The sequence below is a fragment of the Hyperoodon ampullatus genome (genome assembly GCF_949752795.1).
Source record: "Hyperoodon ampullatus genome assembly, chromosome: 12".
Taxonomy (NCBI): domain Eukaryota; kingdom Metazoa; phylum Chordata; class Mammalia; order Artiodactyla; family Ziphiidae; genus Hyperoodon; species Hyperoodon ampullatus.
In genome coordinates this window covers 4440381-4459350 of record NC_136925.1, presented here as the reverse complement: position 1 = coordinate 4459350, position 18970 = coordinate 4440381, and the positions used below count along the sequence as shown (strand labels likewise).

The 18970-nt window shown below is 41.6% G+C and overlaps 1 protein-coding gene across 2 annotated transcripts in view; it reads right to left on the bottom strand.

Moving 5' to 3' along the window:
* The window catches only part of HMGN3 (high mobility group nucleosomal binding domain 3), a gene marked incomplete at its 3' end in the record, with an annotated part of 29538 nt that extends 17841 nt beyond the window's left edge, over positions 1-11697 (bottom strand). For both annotated transcript variants that reach the window (XM_079716770.1, XM_079716769.1), the window contains exon 1: positions 11658-11697. In XM_079716770.1, coding sequence (XP_079572896.1) covers positions 11658-11672 — 15 coding nt within the window. In that variant the 5' untranslated portion in view covers positions 11673-11697. The remainder of the gene's footprint in view (positions 1-11657) is intronic.
* Between the last annotated feature and the right edge of the window lie 7273 nt (positions 11698-18970).

The window sequence follows — 18970 nt, the reverse complement described above, 5'->3', positions numbered from 1 at the left end:
AGTCATTTCATTTGTGCTGATATGAAGGAATCTGGAGCTGGGTAAGACAGGAAGCCAAGAGCATTACAAACGCGAATTCAGAACCGTCCCGCTTGGGTGAGTGTAGGATGAGAGACGGGCAGAGGGAGCTCGGCTTCCTTCAGCAGCTGACCAACTGCACCATCTCCATTCTCCCATCTCACAAAGATGCCTGGGTCCTGCATCTGAAGACACGAAAATGCACTGAAGGGGACACAACAGTGTTTCCTTAAGATAACTGCAGCAGCAGCCCTTCTCAGGAAACCAAGAAAAGAAAATTGGAATTTTCATTCTGTAGACCATCCATAGGAATCAACAGGACAAATTACCAACTGCTGAGCTTCTCCTGCTTCTCCTTCCCCTGGTAGCAGTGGTTACCACCTTACACAGGGGCTCTTGTGGGAGTTGTGAACCCAGTTTTCTCTCTCCAAACTCAGGAAGGTATCAGAGAAGATGAGAAAATCCTTATGGCCTTCAACAGTTGCTTGGGAACAGCACTACATGGCCTTAGCCTCCAAATTTGTCACTACAGAGAAAAATATTGAGGGTGTGGCAGGAAGCTAGGAACAAAAGGCTAGTACCCCCTGGTGCCATGTTTCTCAGCCACAGGAGATGGAAGAGGAGGGCTCAGGGTTCTCAGCAAAGAGTACTGGACCTTGTATTAAAGTTCCAAATAGTCTTTACTGGTAAGTGTAGGCTCTCAGAGTTTTCCTTATAAGATTTTAAGTGACAAGGGCTACTGCTTATAACTTAAGTGAATTTGTTGAGAGCCTAGAGTACGTATGAAATTCAAGTAACCATCTGCCAGCAGGCATAGAACAAATCCAGTCTCAACTCCTGGGTTATCCATGCTGATGCACGAAAGCTGGGAGTAGACGTAACACTGCAAATAAACCAACAACCACTTCTTTTCACCTGGGGAATGTATTACTTTGAGGGGATTTTTCTTTAACTTGCTGGTCAATATGTTTATAAATTATTATTATTTTTCTTTACATTTTCTTTTAAAATCAATTTACATTTGCTGTTATAAACCTAAGGCTGGAGAAAAGAAGGCAGTCCAATAGTAAGCTGGTTAGAGGAGGAAAACCATTCTAGGACAAAAATCCAAACAACCCACCCAGAGAAAGACTGAAATGTGTCCACAACTAACTCTTTACTTTTCTGCTAAAATTAACACATAAACACAACTACTTGATTAATTTCCCTCCACAAATGGGGGCACTGTCCAGGAAATTCTTATGAAGTTTTCCAAATAACAGGTACTTCCCTTAAACTCAAATATTCACATATTTGAATTTGACATATGAAACGGACACTGAAAATTTTATTCAAAGTCACAAGGACCATTGTTTAACATCAGCATGGCTGTTTTTCATTCATGCTGTAAGTATATGTTTGGGATCCTCCAATACTGCCTTGCTTCTTTAAAATAAGCCTTAAGGGCTTCCCTGGTGGCACAGTGGTTGAGAGTCTGCCTGCCGATGCAGGGGACACGGGTTCGTGCCCCGGTCCGGGAAGATCCCACATGCCGCGGAGCGGCTGGGCCCGTGAGCCATGGCCGCTGAGCCTGCGCGTTTGGAGCCTGTGCTCCGCAACGGGAGAGGCCACAACAGTGAGAGGCCTGCATACCGCAAAAGGCAACACACCAAATCAGTTCTATCATTTTTAATGGTACTTTACATTTCTCTGTATACTTTCACCTTGTTGCTGTATTTGATCCTCTCAGTAGCACTGAGATACACAGGGACTGCCTTAATATTCCCATTTTACAGATGAAGAATAGAAACTCGAAGAGGTCAAGTGACTTTTCCCCAATAAAGAGTTGTGGAGACCACACTAGGCCCCAGTCTTCCAACTTTTACACCAGGCATTTTAAAGGGATGTTATCAGATAGTTACTTTATTTTCCTATTTGCTCAGACATGAGTTTATTTCTACTAAATGATAAACACAGTTATGATGTTCCTTATATTTTTGCAAAATGAATCAGCCAGCTCTGATGTGATGGACATGTGACCACTCAAAGGGGGAACAGTAAAATTAAAAATTTTAATTAAGAGAAGCGATAAAGGAAAGCAATGAGAAGTAGATAGAAAAGATACAGTTAAAAACTGTATTATGTGGCATATATATGTAACTTCAGAAGAAGTCTTTAAAGCTTCACACGTTGATCACCTCAAGCCTTTGGTATGTTTACCTCCTACATACACCAGGCCCAAGACTCACAACTTCCCATGAAGTAGAATTTAACAAATTCTGTCCAGTACTGTACTGTAAAAAGCCACAGCTTGTACCCAAAGAAGAAAAAACAAAGAGAGAGAAAGAAAGAAAAGAAAAAAAAAAATCTCTTTGGGTAAACTTTGTATTTACCTTTGTATGGGGTCAGAATAATAAAGATATAATTTTAAAATAATATCACTTTATATCTTTTAAAAATAACTTTTGTAATTAAACATGAATCATTTGGTAATCCAGGACTCTGAAATAAAAATCCATCCAGTTCTAGGTCCAACAGCTTTGCTAAACTATGAGGCTTTTAACACCTGCTAAAACAAAACACCTGCTCATTTTTAAACTCCAAGGCAGGGCCTCCCTGGTGGCGCAGTGGTTGAGAGTCCGCCTGCCGATGCAGGGGATGCGGGTTCGTGCCCCGGTCTAGGAGGATCCCATATGCCGCGGAGCGGCTGGGCCCGTGAGCCATGGCCGCTGAGCCTGTGCGTCTGGAGCCTGTGCTCCGCAACGGGAGAGGCCACAGCAGTGAGAGGCCCGCGTAGCACAAAAAAAAAATAAAATAAAATCCAAGGCATACGCAATGGTGGCTTAACATTTACATTATAACCTTTCAATATATTGTATAATTTGCAAGTGTGTTTACATGCTTCTGGTCACAGGGGAATATCCCTATTATTTGAAATATAACAAATTAACGAAGACAATACATCTTAGAAACAGTAAATCCAGCAGTTCATGGTGGAATTTGAGAAAATATGAAGTTTTAGACCCTCAATACTCAGATACCAAGGCTTGGATGGGGAAACGTCATATGTATACCTTGTATATGACCCTACAGTCCATTAGTTCCTGAAACACCCAGAAGGCTTCATGATAATGTACATCTTTCAGAAGCCAGAGGCCTGGACCCTGAGGGCAGCCTTAGGGCGTGATCACAGATAATAATGACTTGTGGGGTACCTTCCTATGACTGGTACCTAGAAACAACGGCATCAGCCTGTATCTTAATAAAGACAACATTTTAAATGGATGGACACTCACATATTTACATAACTCCTGAATCTTCCCTGTTTCATTCATTGGGCACCTTGATTTTAAATAAAAATACACGAGGCCATTAGAAATAAATATTTACGGGAAGTACTGTGGTGTCATGGTTAGGAGAAAAAGCTTGAGTAAAAGAGGGCTGGGGTAGCATTCCTGGCTAGGTCCCTTCCCAGCTGTGTGACCCAGGGGAAATGCCTTCATCGCACTAAATCCCAGTCTTCTCACTGTGGATGAGGATGGGACCGGCCGCAGGGCTCGGTGGTTCAGAGCACAGGCTCTGGAGCCAGACAGCCAGGACTGCACTCCCGGCTCGGCCACCCGCTACCTCTGAAGATGTCAGTGTGGAGAGCACACACCTGACCGGGTGGTTGGACAATTCAGCTCATTAATGCAAAGTGCTGGGAACAGTGACTGAGTCATAGAAAGCCACCTACATGTTATTTACTGTGAGATGAGCACAGCCTCGCAGAACTGCGGGGAGAATAAAATGAAATAATATGAAATTACACCACAATACTTGCCACACAGGTTTATTTCTAACAACTTCACATATTTTTATTTAATTTTTATTTTATTCTAACGACTATAAAGCACAAAGCTCAGGTCCGGTACAGCCAGGTATTCAATAAGTGGTAGCTCTTTAAATTTTAATGGGAATAAATATGTGTATATATTGTTACGGTTATAAGTTCTTCTTAAAATATTAAATTTTGGAACCAATTTTGAGGTTTAAAACCTTTTTCTATATCTCCCTACTTCTGATTATGCATATCATTTACTTTCTGGGACTGAACATGCATTTGCCTTGGGCATATATAAATGGCCCTGTTTCTGGACATGCTCACAAGATGTAAAAATACTGGACTCAATAAATACCTTGACCAGGAACCCATACATGATTCCACTGAACTCTTCCAAGAACGCAGTTAAATGTACAATAAATAAGCAGCCAGCGGGAGAAAATATTCAACATTTTGATTTGGTTCGTTATCTTCAACACTGATTTTTAAATTACTCAGGAGACTAACATCGTATTTCAACATACCAGGTACTGTGAAAGCAGACAGATTAAACTGTGTTTACTTCAGTCACCATTTCCAAATTGTACCCTGCAGGAAAGTGGAATCTATTTAACTTTGGTGTAAACAAAGGCAGTGCTTTAGGGGAAAAAATATAGGAAAAGAGGATCATTTGATAACTGATTTGCCAAGGGAATTTTAATGTTATGTGGCAATATTTTTAAGCATAATTTTTTCTGTGAGAAAAATCAACCATGTAAAAATGCACCAGATGAAAGCTTATGTTCTTTCAAAAACACTACCTACTCCTATAATTGCAGTTAACTGGACATACAGGGTGAGATCTGTGCACCACTGGTCCTACAAAATGGAAGCTTGGCCTATTAGAAGCCTGTTATTTCACTGTAGTTCTCTTAATAATTAAAAATATCAGCACCACAATAATGAACATCCATTGACCGTCTCACACACGCCAGGCCCTGTGCTAAGAACTGTGCATTCACCTTCTCATTTAATGCCTCCAACGACCCAACGAGGTAGAACATATTTTTAGCCCAGTTTTGCAGATGAGGAAACCGAGTCTCAGAGAATTGGGAACTCAGAAGCTTAGGGAGGAGTTAAGTAACCTGCCCTAAATTACACAGCTGGTAAACAGTAAAGCCAGGCTGTATTGGACTATCTCCCCAACAAGGATATGAAATAATTAAAGTTACTAGCTTCTTCCCTTGAAAACAATTCATTCATGCACTCGTTCAGCAAACAGTTACAGTACCTGTGCGAGGAGATGTAGGGGGATTAAAAAAAGACCACAGAGCCACCAAAGACTTCATGGTCAAGTGGAATTAGAAGGATTACAAAGTTAATTCAAAATTAGGTAATCAATAAAATAACATGTGTCAGCTTAGAAACATGGTCCCAGACAACCACCTTTTAAACACAAGAGGCTGGTTACAGAAAAGCATAGGGGCCAAGAAGTCACTGAATCTTTACTAATGAGTGAGGGTAGCTACCGTACACAATCTAACCCCAAATGTTGTAACCGGCCTTGATTTTAACTTCCTTCTACTTCAAAGAAAGCAAGACTTCAGAGATCACCTTTATTAACAAACTAGCACTGATCCTCTTGTGATTTAAAAAAAAGAAGCTATAATCCCCAACCCTTTTAACCAAACAACTTTCTGCCAGTGTTTTTTCTTTGGACACAGAGTCTGACCAAACTTTTGAATGCTCAGAGCTCATAGTTTTTCTTGTGGCTCATTATCACTTCTTGCCCTGAATTATGAATACTGACATATGTATATTACGTACCCTGTCAGACTGAAAGATCCTTAAAAATAGGGCCTTTACTCATTCACTTCAAAAGGGTTGGAAAAAACAATAATTCACTTACTTTCCCAAGGTGATGGTACTTTGCATAAAGGTGATGCTTGATAAATGTTTATTTAACATGAAGTGAGTGAAGGAATGAATAAAATGTATAACCCTGGCATTTTGGAGCCTTTACTCAAATACAGGTTTCATATCAATATTGGTGCAATTAAATTCAGCAAGTATTTATGGATGGCATACTACATATCAGGCCCTTTCACATTCAGACTGGGTAACTCCATATGGCTAAGAAGGCAGTTCTCTCCAAACTGACTTACAGATTCAATTCGATCCCTAACAAAATCATGGCAGGCATGTTGTAGAAATTTACAAGTTGATTTGAAAATTTATATGGAAGTGCAAAGGATGTAAGAGCCAAAACAATTTTGAAAAGGAAGAACAAAGTGAGGAACTGACATTACCAGTACCAAATCTTAATATAAAACCACAGTAATCAAGATAATGTGGTATTGACATATGGACAAACCTATAGATAATGCAACACAACTCAGAGGATAGAAATCGAACCTTTACATTATGATGAACTGATTTTCAACGAAGGTGCCTAGGCAATTCAGTGGGAAAAAGATGGTCTTTTTAACAGTTGGTGCTGAGACAGGTAGGTATCCACATTGCACATGCGCACACACACACACAAAAGAACTGAAACCCTTATCTCATACTATACACAAATTTAATTCAAAATGGATCATAAACCTAAATATAACAGCTAAAATTATAAAACTTCTAGAAGTAAATATCTGTGGCCTTAGATTAGGCAAAGATGTATTAGACAGGACACTAAATGGATTCTATCAAAATTAAAAAGCTTCTGTTCTTTGAAAGACATCAAGACAAAATTTCTTTAAAAGCCACAGACTGAAGGAAAAGATCTATAAATCATATATCTGATAAAGGACTTGTGTCCAGAATATATAAAGAACACTTACAACTCAATAATAAGATGAACAATCCAATTTCAAAATGGGCAAAATATTTGAATAGATGTTTCACCTAGGATATCCATTATGCTAGTAAACACATGAAAAGATGCTCATCATCATTCCTTATTACGGAAATGTAAATTAGACTAATTAGAAGGCTATAAGCAAAAAACCCTGACAATACCAGCTATGAGCACAGATGTGGAAAAACTGGAACCCTCATTCACTGATGATACAATTACTTTGGAAAACAGTTTGGAAGTTTCTTAAAGACAGACTTTCCTACCACCCACCAGTTCCACCCTTAGGAAACTTCCCAAGAGAAATGAAAATATGTCCGTGCAAAGACTTACATACAAATATTCACAACAGCATTATTTATAATAACCCCAAATTGAAACAATCCAAATGTCCACCAACTTGTGAAAGGATAAACAAAAAGTCGAATATCCACACAGTGGATTGGGCACTAAAAAGGAATGAGGTACGGATACATGCTACCCCATGGGTGGACCTCAAAAACACTATGCTGAGTGAAAGAAACCAGACGTAACGGACTACATACTGTGTGATTCCTTTTATATAAAATTTCCAGAAAAAGCAAATCTATAGAGACAGTAGGTTAGTGGTTGTCTAGGACTGGGGTGGGAGTAGGGACTGTCTGCAAACAATGGGAGAGACCTTTCTGGAGTGACAGAAGTGGTTTAAAACTGGATTATAGGAATGTTACACAACTCTATAATTTTATTAAAAATCATTGATTTGTATACTTTGAATAGATGAACAGATTTTATGGTAAGTACATCATACCTCAATAAAGCTTTTTTTTTTTTAAATGAAATTATACCCCCATCCACATTGCTTGAGAGTTGCTGAAGTGTCAGTGTCACTAAGCACTGGGCAGTAACACTTTCAATCTTTTCTTTAAACCAGACTGGTTTTAAAAACTCACATCTCATTATTCTTAATAATATACAATTCTTTGATTTTTAGTAAAACTAAACATTTTCATCTATTGAGTCTGTTATTTTCTTATAAGGATATACATCTTTTCCATAAGGACATGTGAGCCTCTTTATCTTTCTAAAGTAGCACACTTTTTTCAGTGATACGTGGTACAAATATTTTTTCCCCAGTTGTTCATAAGTTTTAAAATTTTGTTAACAGGGTTTTCTTTTCTTTGCCATACTGACATATTCATTTTTATGTAGTCAAATTTATCTCTATTTTCATTTACAGAGTCTGTCTCTGGTGTTATAATATGTCATATTCCTTTGAAAGATTAATCAGAAACCTTGAGTATTGTTAGTTAAGCATCCCACGTGCCAAGCCCAGCACTACTGGGCCTTTCCACTTTATGAAAAGAGATAAAACGTAATTTCAAATCTCAAAGCTAGAGGCAGACAGACTTTTCTTTCTTAAACCTTTATTTTAACTGTAAAGAGAGACTAGTGTTTACATCACAAATTCCTGGAAAACTGCCTCATTAGAGAAAATTTCTGATGTGATACACTAGACACTTCCAATAGTTCCAGTGATGAAGAAGTGGAAAAATAAAAAGAAGGATGTGAAAATGTGTTTGCTACTCATGCCAGGACCATGGCTCTAGGACTTGCTGGCTGAGGTCTCTTTGTAGACCATCAGGTCATCACATAACAGCGTGATAACTGTAAGCATTCGTGGATGTCTGACCAGAACAGTCTAGAACTCAGTCATTCACTGTCCCACCACCACCTGAGTCCAGGAATTAGTGGGTGGTGACCCACCACCCATTAGGTAATGAATAGAGGAAACTCAACTTTATTTAAATCTCACCAACTTGGGAAGGGATGGAACGCTAACTGAAGAACTCGTGACCACTGAGGGCTATACTGCTTCAAAAAATACTACCGCAGTGATAAAAACCATTTGGTTTCATGTAGTTATGACTATCACACACGAAGATATAGATAAAACTCACAAAGCTAAGACAGACTCAAGGATGTATTGTACAACACGGAGAATATAGCCAATTTTTTTGGTAATAACTGTAAATGGAAAGTAACCTTTTAAAATTGTATAAAAATTAAAACAAAAACAATAAAAAATAAAATATTTAAAGAAAAGAAATGTCATAAGAATGTTTTATATTAATGTGGATACTGTGGCCTTCGAGGTACAGTATATATCTGAGGCCTGGTCATGTTGAGATACAATCAGAAGAGGCATCCAAATGCCTGAAAACAGAAAATGCCTGCTTTTCTCTTTGTGTATTTGAAACCGCCCCCCACCAACACACACTCTCAAGACTGGCCCCAGTTCAACCTTCTTTCTTTATCTATCCTACAGCTTTTAGAATCTATACTATGTATTCTGGGACATATATACAGGCTTAATATTATTCAATTGTTTTGTGGCCACTACCCTTATCACCTCATTGAATTAAACAGAAGCTCTATGAGGGTAAACTTTATATCCCTATGGCACACAAGCAGTGCTAGGATTTCAGATGTTTCTACTGACTTTATTAGTGCTGTTTCTTCCTCTGCAGCCTCAACAGTGCTCATTAAATAACATTTCTTGATTTCTGGGAAAAGTTGAAAAAAGGGGCCAAGACGGTTAAAAAAAGAAAAAAAGTATTGTGGGGACACTTTCGAAACTTATAATGTACAACAGGCAGTGCTGCAGCCAAGAAAAATATCGTGGAGTAGTATGTACATGATACCCCAGCTTCACAGATCCTGCAGAGCAACGCACAGATTGTCTCCAGTTCTCTTCTTTGCACCTAGGCAGCCTTTACCTAATGACTATTGGTTCCTATGTAAGTTTCCGTGAACTCCAGGGTTCCATGAGGCGGCTCCAAGGTTTGCCCTGTAGATGGGATGGCCATGGAAGCCACGTTTAATTTGTGGCTGCTCCTGTCTAGGTACCAGTCCAGGTCTTTTGGCCATGGGTAGAAATGAAGAGCATTTCTATTAATCAAGGAGAGCTTTTCCACCTCTGAAAACCCTCTGATGTCCCTAGGATGACACACAGGTGCCTGCACCCAGGTCTTCCCCTAGTCCCAGGATGCCTGGCTAGCTTCTTTATGGCTAGCTTCTTCCCTGCCTTCTAGGAAAATAAAACAATAGTTAAAAGCCAGTTCCTCTACTGCTCTTCTTTTCTTCCCTTCTATTTCCCTAAGAGAGGTGAGCAATGAGGAAAAGTAAGAGTAATGGTTTCACCAACTCTTGACCCTTGGACAACAAGGATTCCGGCACATCAGGATCCATTATAATAAAGAATTTGTGCACCGCTAACCTACTATTTGTCTAAATTTGTTAATAATTCCCAAGAAAGGAGATGGCATCAACTCACCCAGCAACCCATTTCTTGGTGACTCTACTAGAATTCCCAGCTTCGTCATTAAACCAAAGATAAAATGCTGAAAATTGTGGTCTCATTCTAATATCCTCGTTTTAGTAATGCAAAAACAATACTTTCATAAAAAATAAGTTTAAATAATGAACCTAAAGTATTAGTACTCAATATGCCATCCATCTTCTTAGGCTGGGAGTCTCTTTGCATTTCAAACTCCCCTTGACACACCCACCACTAAATGAAGAGAATGAGTAAATAATGTCTGAAAATAAAGCCTCTAGACCTGCAGCATCTAATTAAATCTCTGGGACTAGCTATTGGTTGGTGAGACCCTTGGGTAATTCCTGTCTCTAATCCCCAGTTCCATGGAATACCCCTGTCAAGGTTAAACGAGATGTTAAATCAAACTCTGCCCACACTATGAGGCACATAGTATGCGCACAATAAACTCTAAGATTTTTTTGAAACTTTTAATTATAATGTTTTTTTTTTAAATGGAGACAAGTTTCCACCAAATTCTTAGTAAAGACAGATAAAAAGGCAAAAGCTTCTGTATTTTTAAAGCTTCAATATTTTAAAAATTCAGTCATTTACACACACACAAATCATTCCACCATCTTTAACGGATAACGCAGAATATTATTTGCCCTTTTGCTTCAAATTTAATACTCTCACTGGTTAACAGCGTTGGAAACACGAGGGCAAGGCGTTTTCTTAGAAACAGCCGCTACACAGCGGTTTTACCTCGGGGTGGGAGGAAAGCCTTCCCTTCCTCCCTGGGACAATGACAAGTCGCAGCCCGACTCCGAGGGAAACGTGCGTCCCAGTGCGAGTTACTTGGTGTCCGGGGCCTGTGCGGAAGGGGACATAATAGTCCGCCAGGAGTGACCCCAGTGCCCCCTACGCACCTAGGGGCGCGGGAGCAAGCGGACCCCGCCTTCCGGGACCGAGTGTGAGTTTGCGTCCCCGCATCGGACCCGGTGGCCCCTGCCCTTTGCAGCCACGGTGCGCGCGCCCCCGGCGGCGTCCCGTCCTGCTTGTGGCCAACTCCGCGGCTGCCGCCGCCAACTGCGGGCAAGTCCAGCCACCCTGGCCCCGCCTGCGCCGTCCCCAGCCCTGCCTGACACTGGAGTTGGTACATACGGGTCTGCAGCGCAGGCGAGCAGGGGAGTGAGTGCTATTTTAAACATGGCTTTCCCTCTCCTGTAGCCTCAGAGCCATCGCGGCGCACCGGCGTGGGCACGGCCCACATGGGAATAACCCCGACATCTGCCCGACTTATTGGATTCATTTTCGATCTCCCTATGCGTGGACTTGTTCCCCACCCCGTGCTGCTTTTCCTCCACACTAACCGCAACCTGGCAGTTTGTAAAGAGGAAACTCCCCTCCTGGAAGCGGGGGTGAAAAGCGCTTTTGCTTCTTGTTTGAGGTGGAAACCATTCCGGCTAGAATGAGTTCAAAAAGAAGGGAAGCCGGGTCGCCGGCAAGAAAGTAACATTCAGAGATCGACGGGGACAGAGGGAGGGCGCAATGTCTGCAACAGGCAACTGAAAACAAGCACTGAAGAAGCAAAGAGATTCGCAACCGCCGAGTTACTACCGAGTGCACTGCACGCCATCCATTGCAATGACAACATTTGCTGTTAGCACAATTTGAAGGCCTTTGAAATGTTTTTTGGTAAGACTTACCTTTCTCTTCGGCATAATGACTACGTTGGTGAAGCTAAAAAGTAAAGCAACGGGCTGGAACTGCTGGCACCGCCGCTGGATGCTGGCACCGCCGCTGGAGGCTGCCCCCGCCGCAGCTGTTCACGCGCAAGGCTCGGCGTAGCCCGGCCTCCGGGACCTGAACCTCCGCGGCTCCCTCCAGGGGCCCTCTACTCGCTTGCCTCCCCGCTCCTCCAATGAGGAGCCCCGGCAGCCGGCCGCGAGGCCCCATTGGCTGCGGCAACGTTCTAAATTCCACGAGGGCACGCCCACCTCCGTGCGCACGGTACGCTCTGTTGTAGTTTCCACTTCACCGAAAAAAAAAAAAAAAAAAAAAAAAAAAACCTGCCTGGCGACTGAGCATGCCCAGTTCAACTAGTAACCTCCAAGCCACAGGATCCTGTAGTTTTATTGTTTTGCCGCTCCCTTTTTGGATTGTGTCAGTAGGAAGAGTAGGCCTTCATAAGGAAGAAAAAGAGTAAGGATGGACACATTAATTTTATAAGGTAAATGTATACACAGCAGGCACTTTGTATAGTTTACTGTAAAAGCTTGTAATGAATGCTGTGTGATGGAGCGCTGTGAAAGTGGGAAGGTACTCTGATCTGGAAGAGTCTGGCAACCTTTAAGGGTCTCGGTTTCCCCTTCTAGGTTTCTAGTGACAATAATCCCTAAAATTGCTTAGGAATAGTTTCCTGAAATCTGATTACAAATCACTCACTAATTCAGCCACCTTCAAACCAGGCTTGAAGGTGAACAGAGTTCACCTTCCATATTTGTTATGGAAATTAGAAAAGACTGAAGAAGGTCAGAACAGATTATTTTATTTTTGAAACATATATAACTGACAATTTAAACATGCATAATTTAATGTTTCTCAAAGTTCTGCAAGGCATTTAACAGGCATTGCAAACACTTCTGAATTTATGAAATCACGCTTACCCTGATACCAAAACCAGTGAAAAACCACAAAAGTAAAGAGAGCTACAGACCAATATCCTTCATAAACACAGACACAAAAATCTTGAACAAAATTTTAGTAAATCAAGTAACTATAAATGAAATATAACTTTTAAAAATTGTGAATCACCTCTATGTTGTATACCTGGAATCTATATAATATTGTACATCAGGTATACCTCAATAAAAAAAGTTCTTTTTAGTAAATCAAATCCAACAACATTTAAGAGAATGACCAGTTAAGTTTATCCTGGGAATGCAAAATTGGTTTAACATCTGAAAATCAGTCAATGTAAATCACTGTATTCCTGGAATAAAGGGAAATAAACCCCATCAGTTCAATAGATGCAGGAAAAGCACTAGTGAATGGTTAAGCAAATTATGGTAACTACATAGAATAGAATACTACTCAGCTTAATAAAGAGGAATAAAATATTCCTGAATGGATGAATGTCAAAAACAAAATGCCATGTGAAAGAAGGCAAATACAGAAGACCATACTGAATAATTCCACTCATATGAAATTATTTTTTTAAAAAAGCAAAATTAGGCATGTTTAGTTTTATAATCATATTAGAAGGCAAAAGTTCACATTATAGGAAAACACTAATGAAACCTTATGCTACAAATATGGCCAAATCCACTTTGGTCACGCAGAGGCTACAAATAGGTATTAAATAACATTATCAGGTAATTAATTTTAATGCTTGACATTTTTCTTTATTAATCTTCAGAGTCATGAATTCGTATCCTAGAAAACTCCAGAAGTGGTCAATGACTTTCTTTTTTGTAATATCTTTAGGAACTCACAGATTTTTATATATTTGGCATGCTTCAGTCTATTGCCATTATTACTTTTTTTTGATACTCATATTGCCCCCAAAGACTTCTTTGTTTATCAGTAAATTCCGAGGAGCGTTTCTCTTGTTTTGATGTATCAACCTCTAAGACTGTAAAGTCTTCTCTGCAGGATGTGGATGCTGTCTTAGCCGATTTAGACAATGGATAAATGAAGAGAGTTACTTCCTGAAGAAGGAAGAAGGAAAAAATGAGTAAACAAACCTCTTTTCCGATTCCAACTCCTCTCCCCTTTGTTCCTACTCAGAACAGCTGGAATCTTACACTGACCCCAGCACTTTTCAAACAGCAAGATGGAACCATTTTATGGTACCATGACTATCATTAAGGAAGATAGGGAGGGAGAAGGGAAAAGAAAAAAGGGCAGAGAATAGAAAATATCAGCGTGCATTTCACACGGTAAAGGCAAGTCGTGTTTTATAAAGCGTTTCCATTTTCCATACGTTTCCACGTAAACACATACCACACATAGGTACATGTATGTGGAGTGTGTGTGTGTGTTGTAGGTTGTGTCTTGAAATGTATTTTTAGGATGGGTCTTGATGAAAAAACCTTAAAGCTACTGCACAGCCCTAATGAATCTTGTGGATCTCTGGGGGTCCCAGCACTTTCTTCCTCTGGAAGAAAGGTGTTTAGTCTTCAGATCTCGAAAGGAAATCTTGAAAGGAAGGGGTCACCTCCTTCTTGATCTGTATGTCCCTCCTTCCCTCTTTCAGGCAGGCACAGGCAGGCTTTTGCTCTAAGTAATGGCAGTTGTGGAGAAATCAATACTAGAATCATATTTTGTTGCTTCTGATAGTTCTGTAATTCCTGGGTAAGTTACTATTCTTCAGTGAATAGGCCAAAGAACTCCAAAGGTGAATGAACGAGAGGGGACAAAAGAATAGTCTATTTTTTTTGTATTTTTATCAGTCAAGTCTCTAATTGGATTGAGTGCTAACTTTTGAAGAGACCACATTTAGTTTTTGCAAAGTAACTGGGACAGAGAGCCACTGGTCCCAAATCATAGACACTGCCTGTGATTCCCAGACCCTAACCCCAGCTTACTGAATCAGAATCTTTTATGGCTGGCCTTGGGAATCTGCGTTTGAAACAAGCTTCTCGTGTGATTTTTATACTAGAATTTGCTTGGGCTCCATCCTTCCCCAATTCCAGTTTTGCCAGGCACTACTCACCTTCTTCGCTAGTTGCAAGATTAAAAACGTCCCACTCCGAGATCCTTAGAAAAGCACCTCCTCCCAGCTTCCCAGGCAGCGCTAGGCAGCTCCTCAGCCCTTGGCAGCATTAAATTCCCTGGCCCCCCATCCTCAAAGGGAACCCAAGCTGAGCAAAACCCCACAAGCCACATCCTTTGAAGGCTCTATTATTTCAATGATTGGACAAGCACACCTTGTAACTGCATTAGCAAGGAGGGCCAGGGCGTTCTGTGATCTTCCAAGAGGAACCCCCTTTTTGTTTTTCCCAGCCTTCAATCACATTTAATCTGTGTGCAGATTCTTTACCCCAAGTGTGTTTTACACCGTTTTCCCACCCCTGGTCCTTTTCAGATCCAATCTCTGTGTTATTTACCTCTCCTTCTTCTTGTTGCTGCTGCTTAAACTCACAGGAGTGTAATTAATTTGCTCTCTGTAGTTCCCAAATGACTATTTGGGCAGGAATTAGCCATGCTCAGTAGCTAGAACCAGGGATTGGGCTACATTTGTTCGGCCATCCTTTTTGGCTGGATTGTCCGCGTGGCCAGCGCCAAGAGCTGACCAGGTTCAAGGTGGTGAAAGTTAAGGGAGGGGAATCCCCAAGGTTCAAGGCAAGGACTCAGCAAAGTAAGGACACATCCCATCCCCTTAAGGGAGAAGCCACAGGCTGTCAGGTGCCCAAGACCAGTTGGGGGTTGTACGTTCTTGCACACTATGGCCAGGGCGATGCACTCTCAAGCAGGCCCACCCCTCCCCTCTCAGCTGGGATCTTGGCACCCATTTCTGATGTCTTCTGCATTTCCTTCAAACCTCAGGATCCCTGGGAGCTGGTAGGAAACATCCCATAGCCCCATCCCTGTCACTATTCACAGAGGACCTGCCTTTCAGGGCAGATCAAACCATTTCCTTCTCTCAATGATAGCAAAAAGCACCAAACAACAACAACAGCAAAAATAGCCAGGTTTAGGGAAATGAGAATCAAATGAATCATTCTGGAAAACACCATATAACAATTGGAGATGATTTTCAGGTTAGGTTTGTCAAGAGCTGCCTTAATTCTCAAGCACTAGGTAAGAGTTAATAGAAGCAATAAAATGACTTTGCCGGGTCAGAATGAATTCTAACCACAAGGCAATCAATTTTTACCCAGCAGTGGGAAACTAGCCTGAAAATGTTCCATAATCTTTAAGGCTGCTTTTAAGCATGGAGGGTTTTTGTTGTCATTGTTTAAGCATGAGATTGTGCTGTTCCCACAGAAAGTCTCGTCCTTTCCCCCCTTCTAATTCCTCCTCCCACTGCTGCTGTCCAGAATCTTTAGCAAATGGTTTCTTTTTGTTTGTTTGCTTTCTGAATAAAGGTAAGAGGTCAAAATTTTTGTTGTTTTAACTATTTTAAAAATAAATTCTTTCACAGACACAGAAAACAAACTTATGGTTACCAAAGGGGAGATGCGGGAGAGTCAGGAGTTTGGTATTAACAGATACATACTATTATATATAAAATAGAAAACCAACAAGGACCTACTGTATAGCACAGGGAACTATACTCAATATCTTGTAATAACCTATAAGGGAAAAGAACCTGAAAAAGTGTGTGGGTACGTATATATATATATATGTATAACTGAATCACTTTGCTGTACGCTTGAAACTAACACAACATTGTAAATCCACTGTGCTCTCATAAAAAATTCCTGCCCCCGGGCTTCCCTGGTGGCGCAGTGGTTGAGAGTCCGCCTGCCGATGCAGGGGACACGGGTTCGTGCCCCGGTCCGGGAGGATCCCACATGCCGCGGAGCGGCTGGGCCCGTGAGCCATGGCCGCTGAGCCTGCGCGTCCGGAGCCTGTGCTCCACAACGGGAGTGGCCACAACAGTGAGAGACCCGCGTACTGCAAAAAACAAACAAACAAACAAAATTCCTGTCCCCAATAAACAAATTCTTATCAAAAAGCCCTGATGTTGCAGTCATAAGGCCTGGATTCAAATCCCAAGCTGTGATCACATAGCTCAGCCTCTTTGAACCCGGGTTTCCTTGTTGTACAATGACGAGAATAACGTTTATCTGAGGCAGACGCTGCGAGTTACCTGCCTAATATTCACTCTGGTTTTCTTCCTTATTAACAGAGTTCTGATTTTGGTAATCGCTCTGGCCAAAACGAAACAGAACCTTTCGTCCTCCAGTTCCCTGGCAGAGGGAGAGGTAGCCACGTGACACTGTTTTGGAAACGAGATGTGTGCGGGAGTCATGAGGTTGTCGTGTAAACGTCACCTGTAACAGGGCGGACCCAGCCCCGCAGCTGCCTTCTGCCTTCGGTCCTCCCCTTTCCATTCTGGAAGTTGCTGGTAATGTCTGGAAGTAAGACAGCTATCTCATGTCTGTGAGGATGAAGGCCACAAGTTTAGGACAGAAGAGCAGAGAGACAGGCGTCCAGGTCCCTGTACTGGCCCTGGATTGCTCCCTTCCAGACTGCTTATTACTTATGGAAAATAAGCACCTTGCTTGTTCAAGCCACTGGAGCTGGGTGTCTGTGACATGAAGCTGAATACAGTCCCTCACTGATACATGACCTGGAAGAATTGGTGTGAGAATTGGAGACGATAAACTATGGGGATGCACAAAAGCCTGAAGCACAGTCCTTAACATATTTTGTTTGATGAAAGTGTATATCTTCCCCCATGGATTGTAAAGGAGAGCACAGAAAAAATTTAACTTTGCCTGAATCCCTAGGGGCCTGATTTTGGATGTTTAGTGTAAACCTCTTAACATAACTTTAAAGTAGGCAGGGGTAAAAATTATAAACAAGTTTTATTGTTGGTGTGGCATGTGCCACCCTGTGGCTTGCTGCCGTGTGTTAAGGGATGGATGTGTTGCCTTGTTGCTCAACTTCGTCTTTGCTGCGGTGTGCCTCCCTGGACTGTAGATGCTAGAGTCTAAAAACCATACCTAGAGCCCACTGCAGCCTGGGTTCCGGGTGGGATTTGGATTTGGCCAGTCAGATGCACTAGCAAGAGATTTAGAAAGTGGAGACTAGGAGAAGGCCACACTTAGCTCTGTCTGTCATGTCTGTTGCTTTTTGTTTTCCTGTGACAATATCAGCAGAGATGCCAGGCACAGCTTTGTGGGTTTTGAGGGGCAGGATTCCCTGCATCCATCTTGTGGACATAGACTGTGGCAGGTGTAGCCTGGTCTGGAACTGGTGGCAATGGTGGCTTCCTGACTGAGAGAGAGTTTTCATTCTCCAGGGGTCCTAACGCTAGTGGATTCCTGATTGCAGGAGAAGCACAGCTCCTTTGATGACCCGGTTCTGGGGTGAGACCTTGGGAGAGTTTTCTGGAAGTTCAACCTACAGGCTATTTCTTTAGTCCTCCCAACTATCCATGAGCCATTGAATCTTTGAATCTCTCTCTTCCTCCTTAAATTAGATACAGTGGGTTCTGTTCCTTGCATTTGAACTCAGAGCTATAGAGCTTCTATTCTTGCTTCTTACCAAATATTTCCAGCTCTAAGAGGTGCCTTCTCTTCCCCCTGGAGCTCTGCTTATGGCAGCAGATGTTGAGACAGAGACTGGCCATGTGTGTCCCTGAGTGACCACTGTGAACAAAGTCATCTGAAGACCCTTCCAATGGACACGGGGTACAAGAGAAAAGAAACCTCTTATTTAAGCTGTTGATATTTGGGGGAAATTTTGTCACCACCGGATTATCTATCTTATCCTGAAATGACACAGAACTTGGACCCTAAGCGTGAGCTGCTGCTTTAATAATAAAATAAACCCCAAAATATGTGGCACTGGCTTAACAGCCGGTCAGAGGGAGTCAAGGAAATTATTCCTGAAGATGGGAGGACTGGAAATCCATGTTTTCTAGTGGGGAAACATTTGAAAGTGTTGCCGACAGTAAGCTGGAAGGTAAGAGACACACCTAACTTTAGGGAAGAGATTGAAACCAAATTATTATTATTACTGTTTACTTGGTTGCTATTTGGCAAGATATTACAAGAAAGAAATATGTTGGGAGAAGATTGCTTAGTTGGTAAGGATGAGTAACAGAGATGAGAGAGTTTACAAAATCAGGGACTTACAAGGTTGGAAAGGCAATTGCTTCTCAACCCAAAAAATAAAAGATAAAACTGATACTTTGGGGACTTCCCTGGTGGCGCAGTAGTTAAGAATCCTCCTGCCAATGCAGGGGACATGGGTTTGAACCCTGGTCCAGGAAGATCCCACATGCTGTGGAGCAGCTAAGCACATGTGCCACAACTACTGAGCCTGCACTCTAGAACAT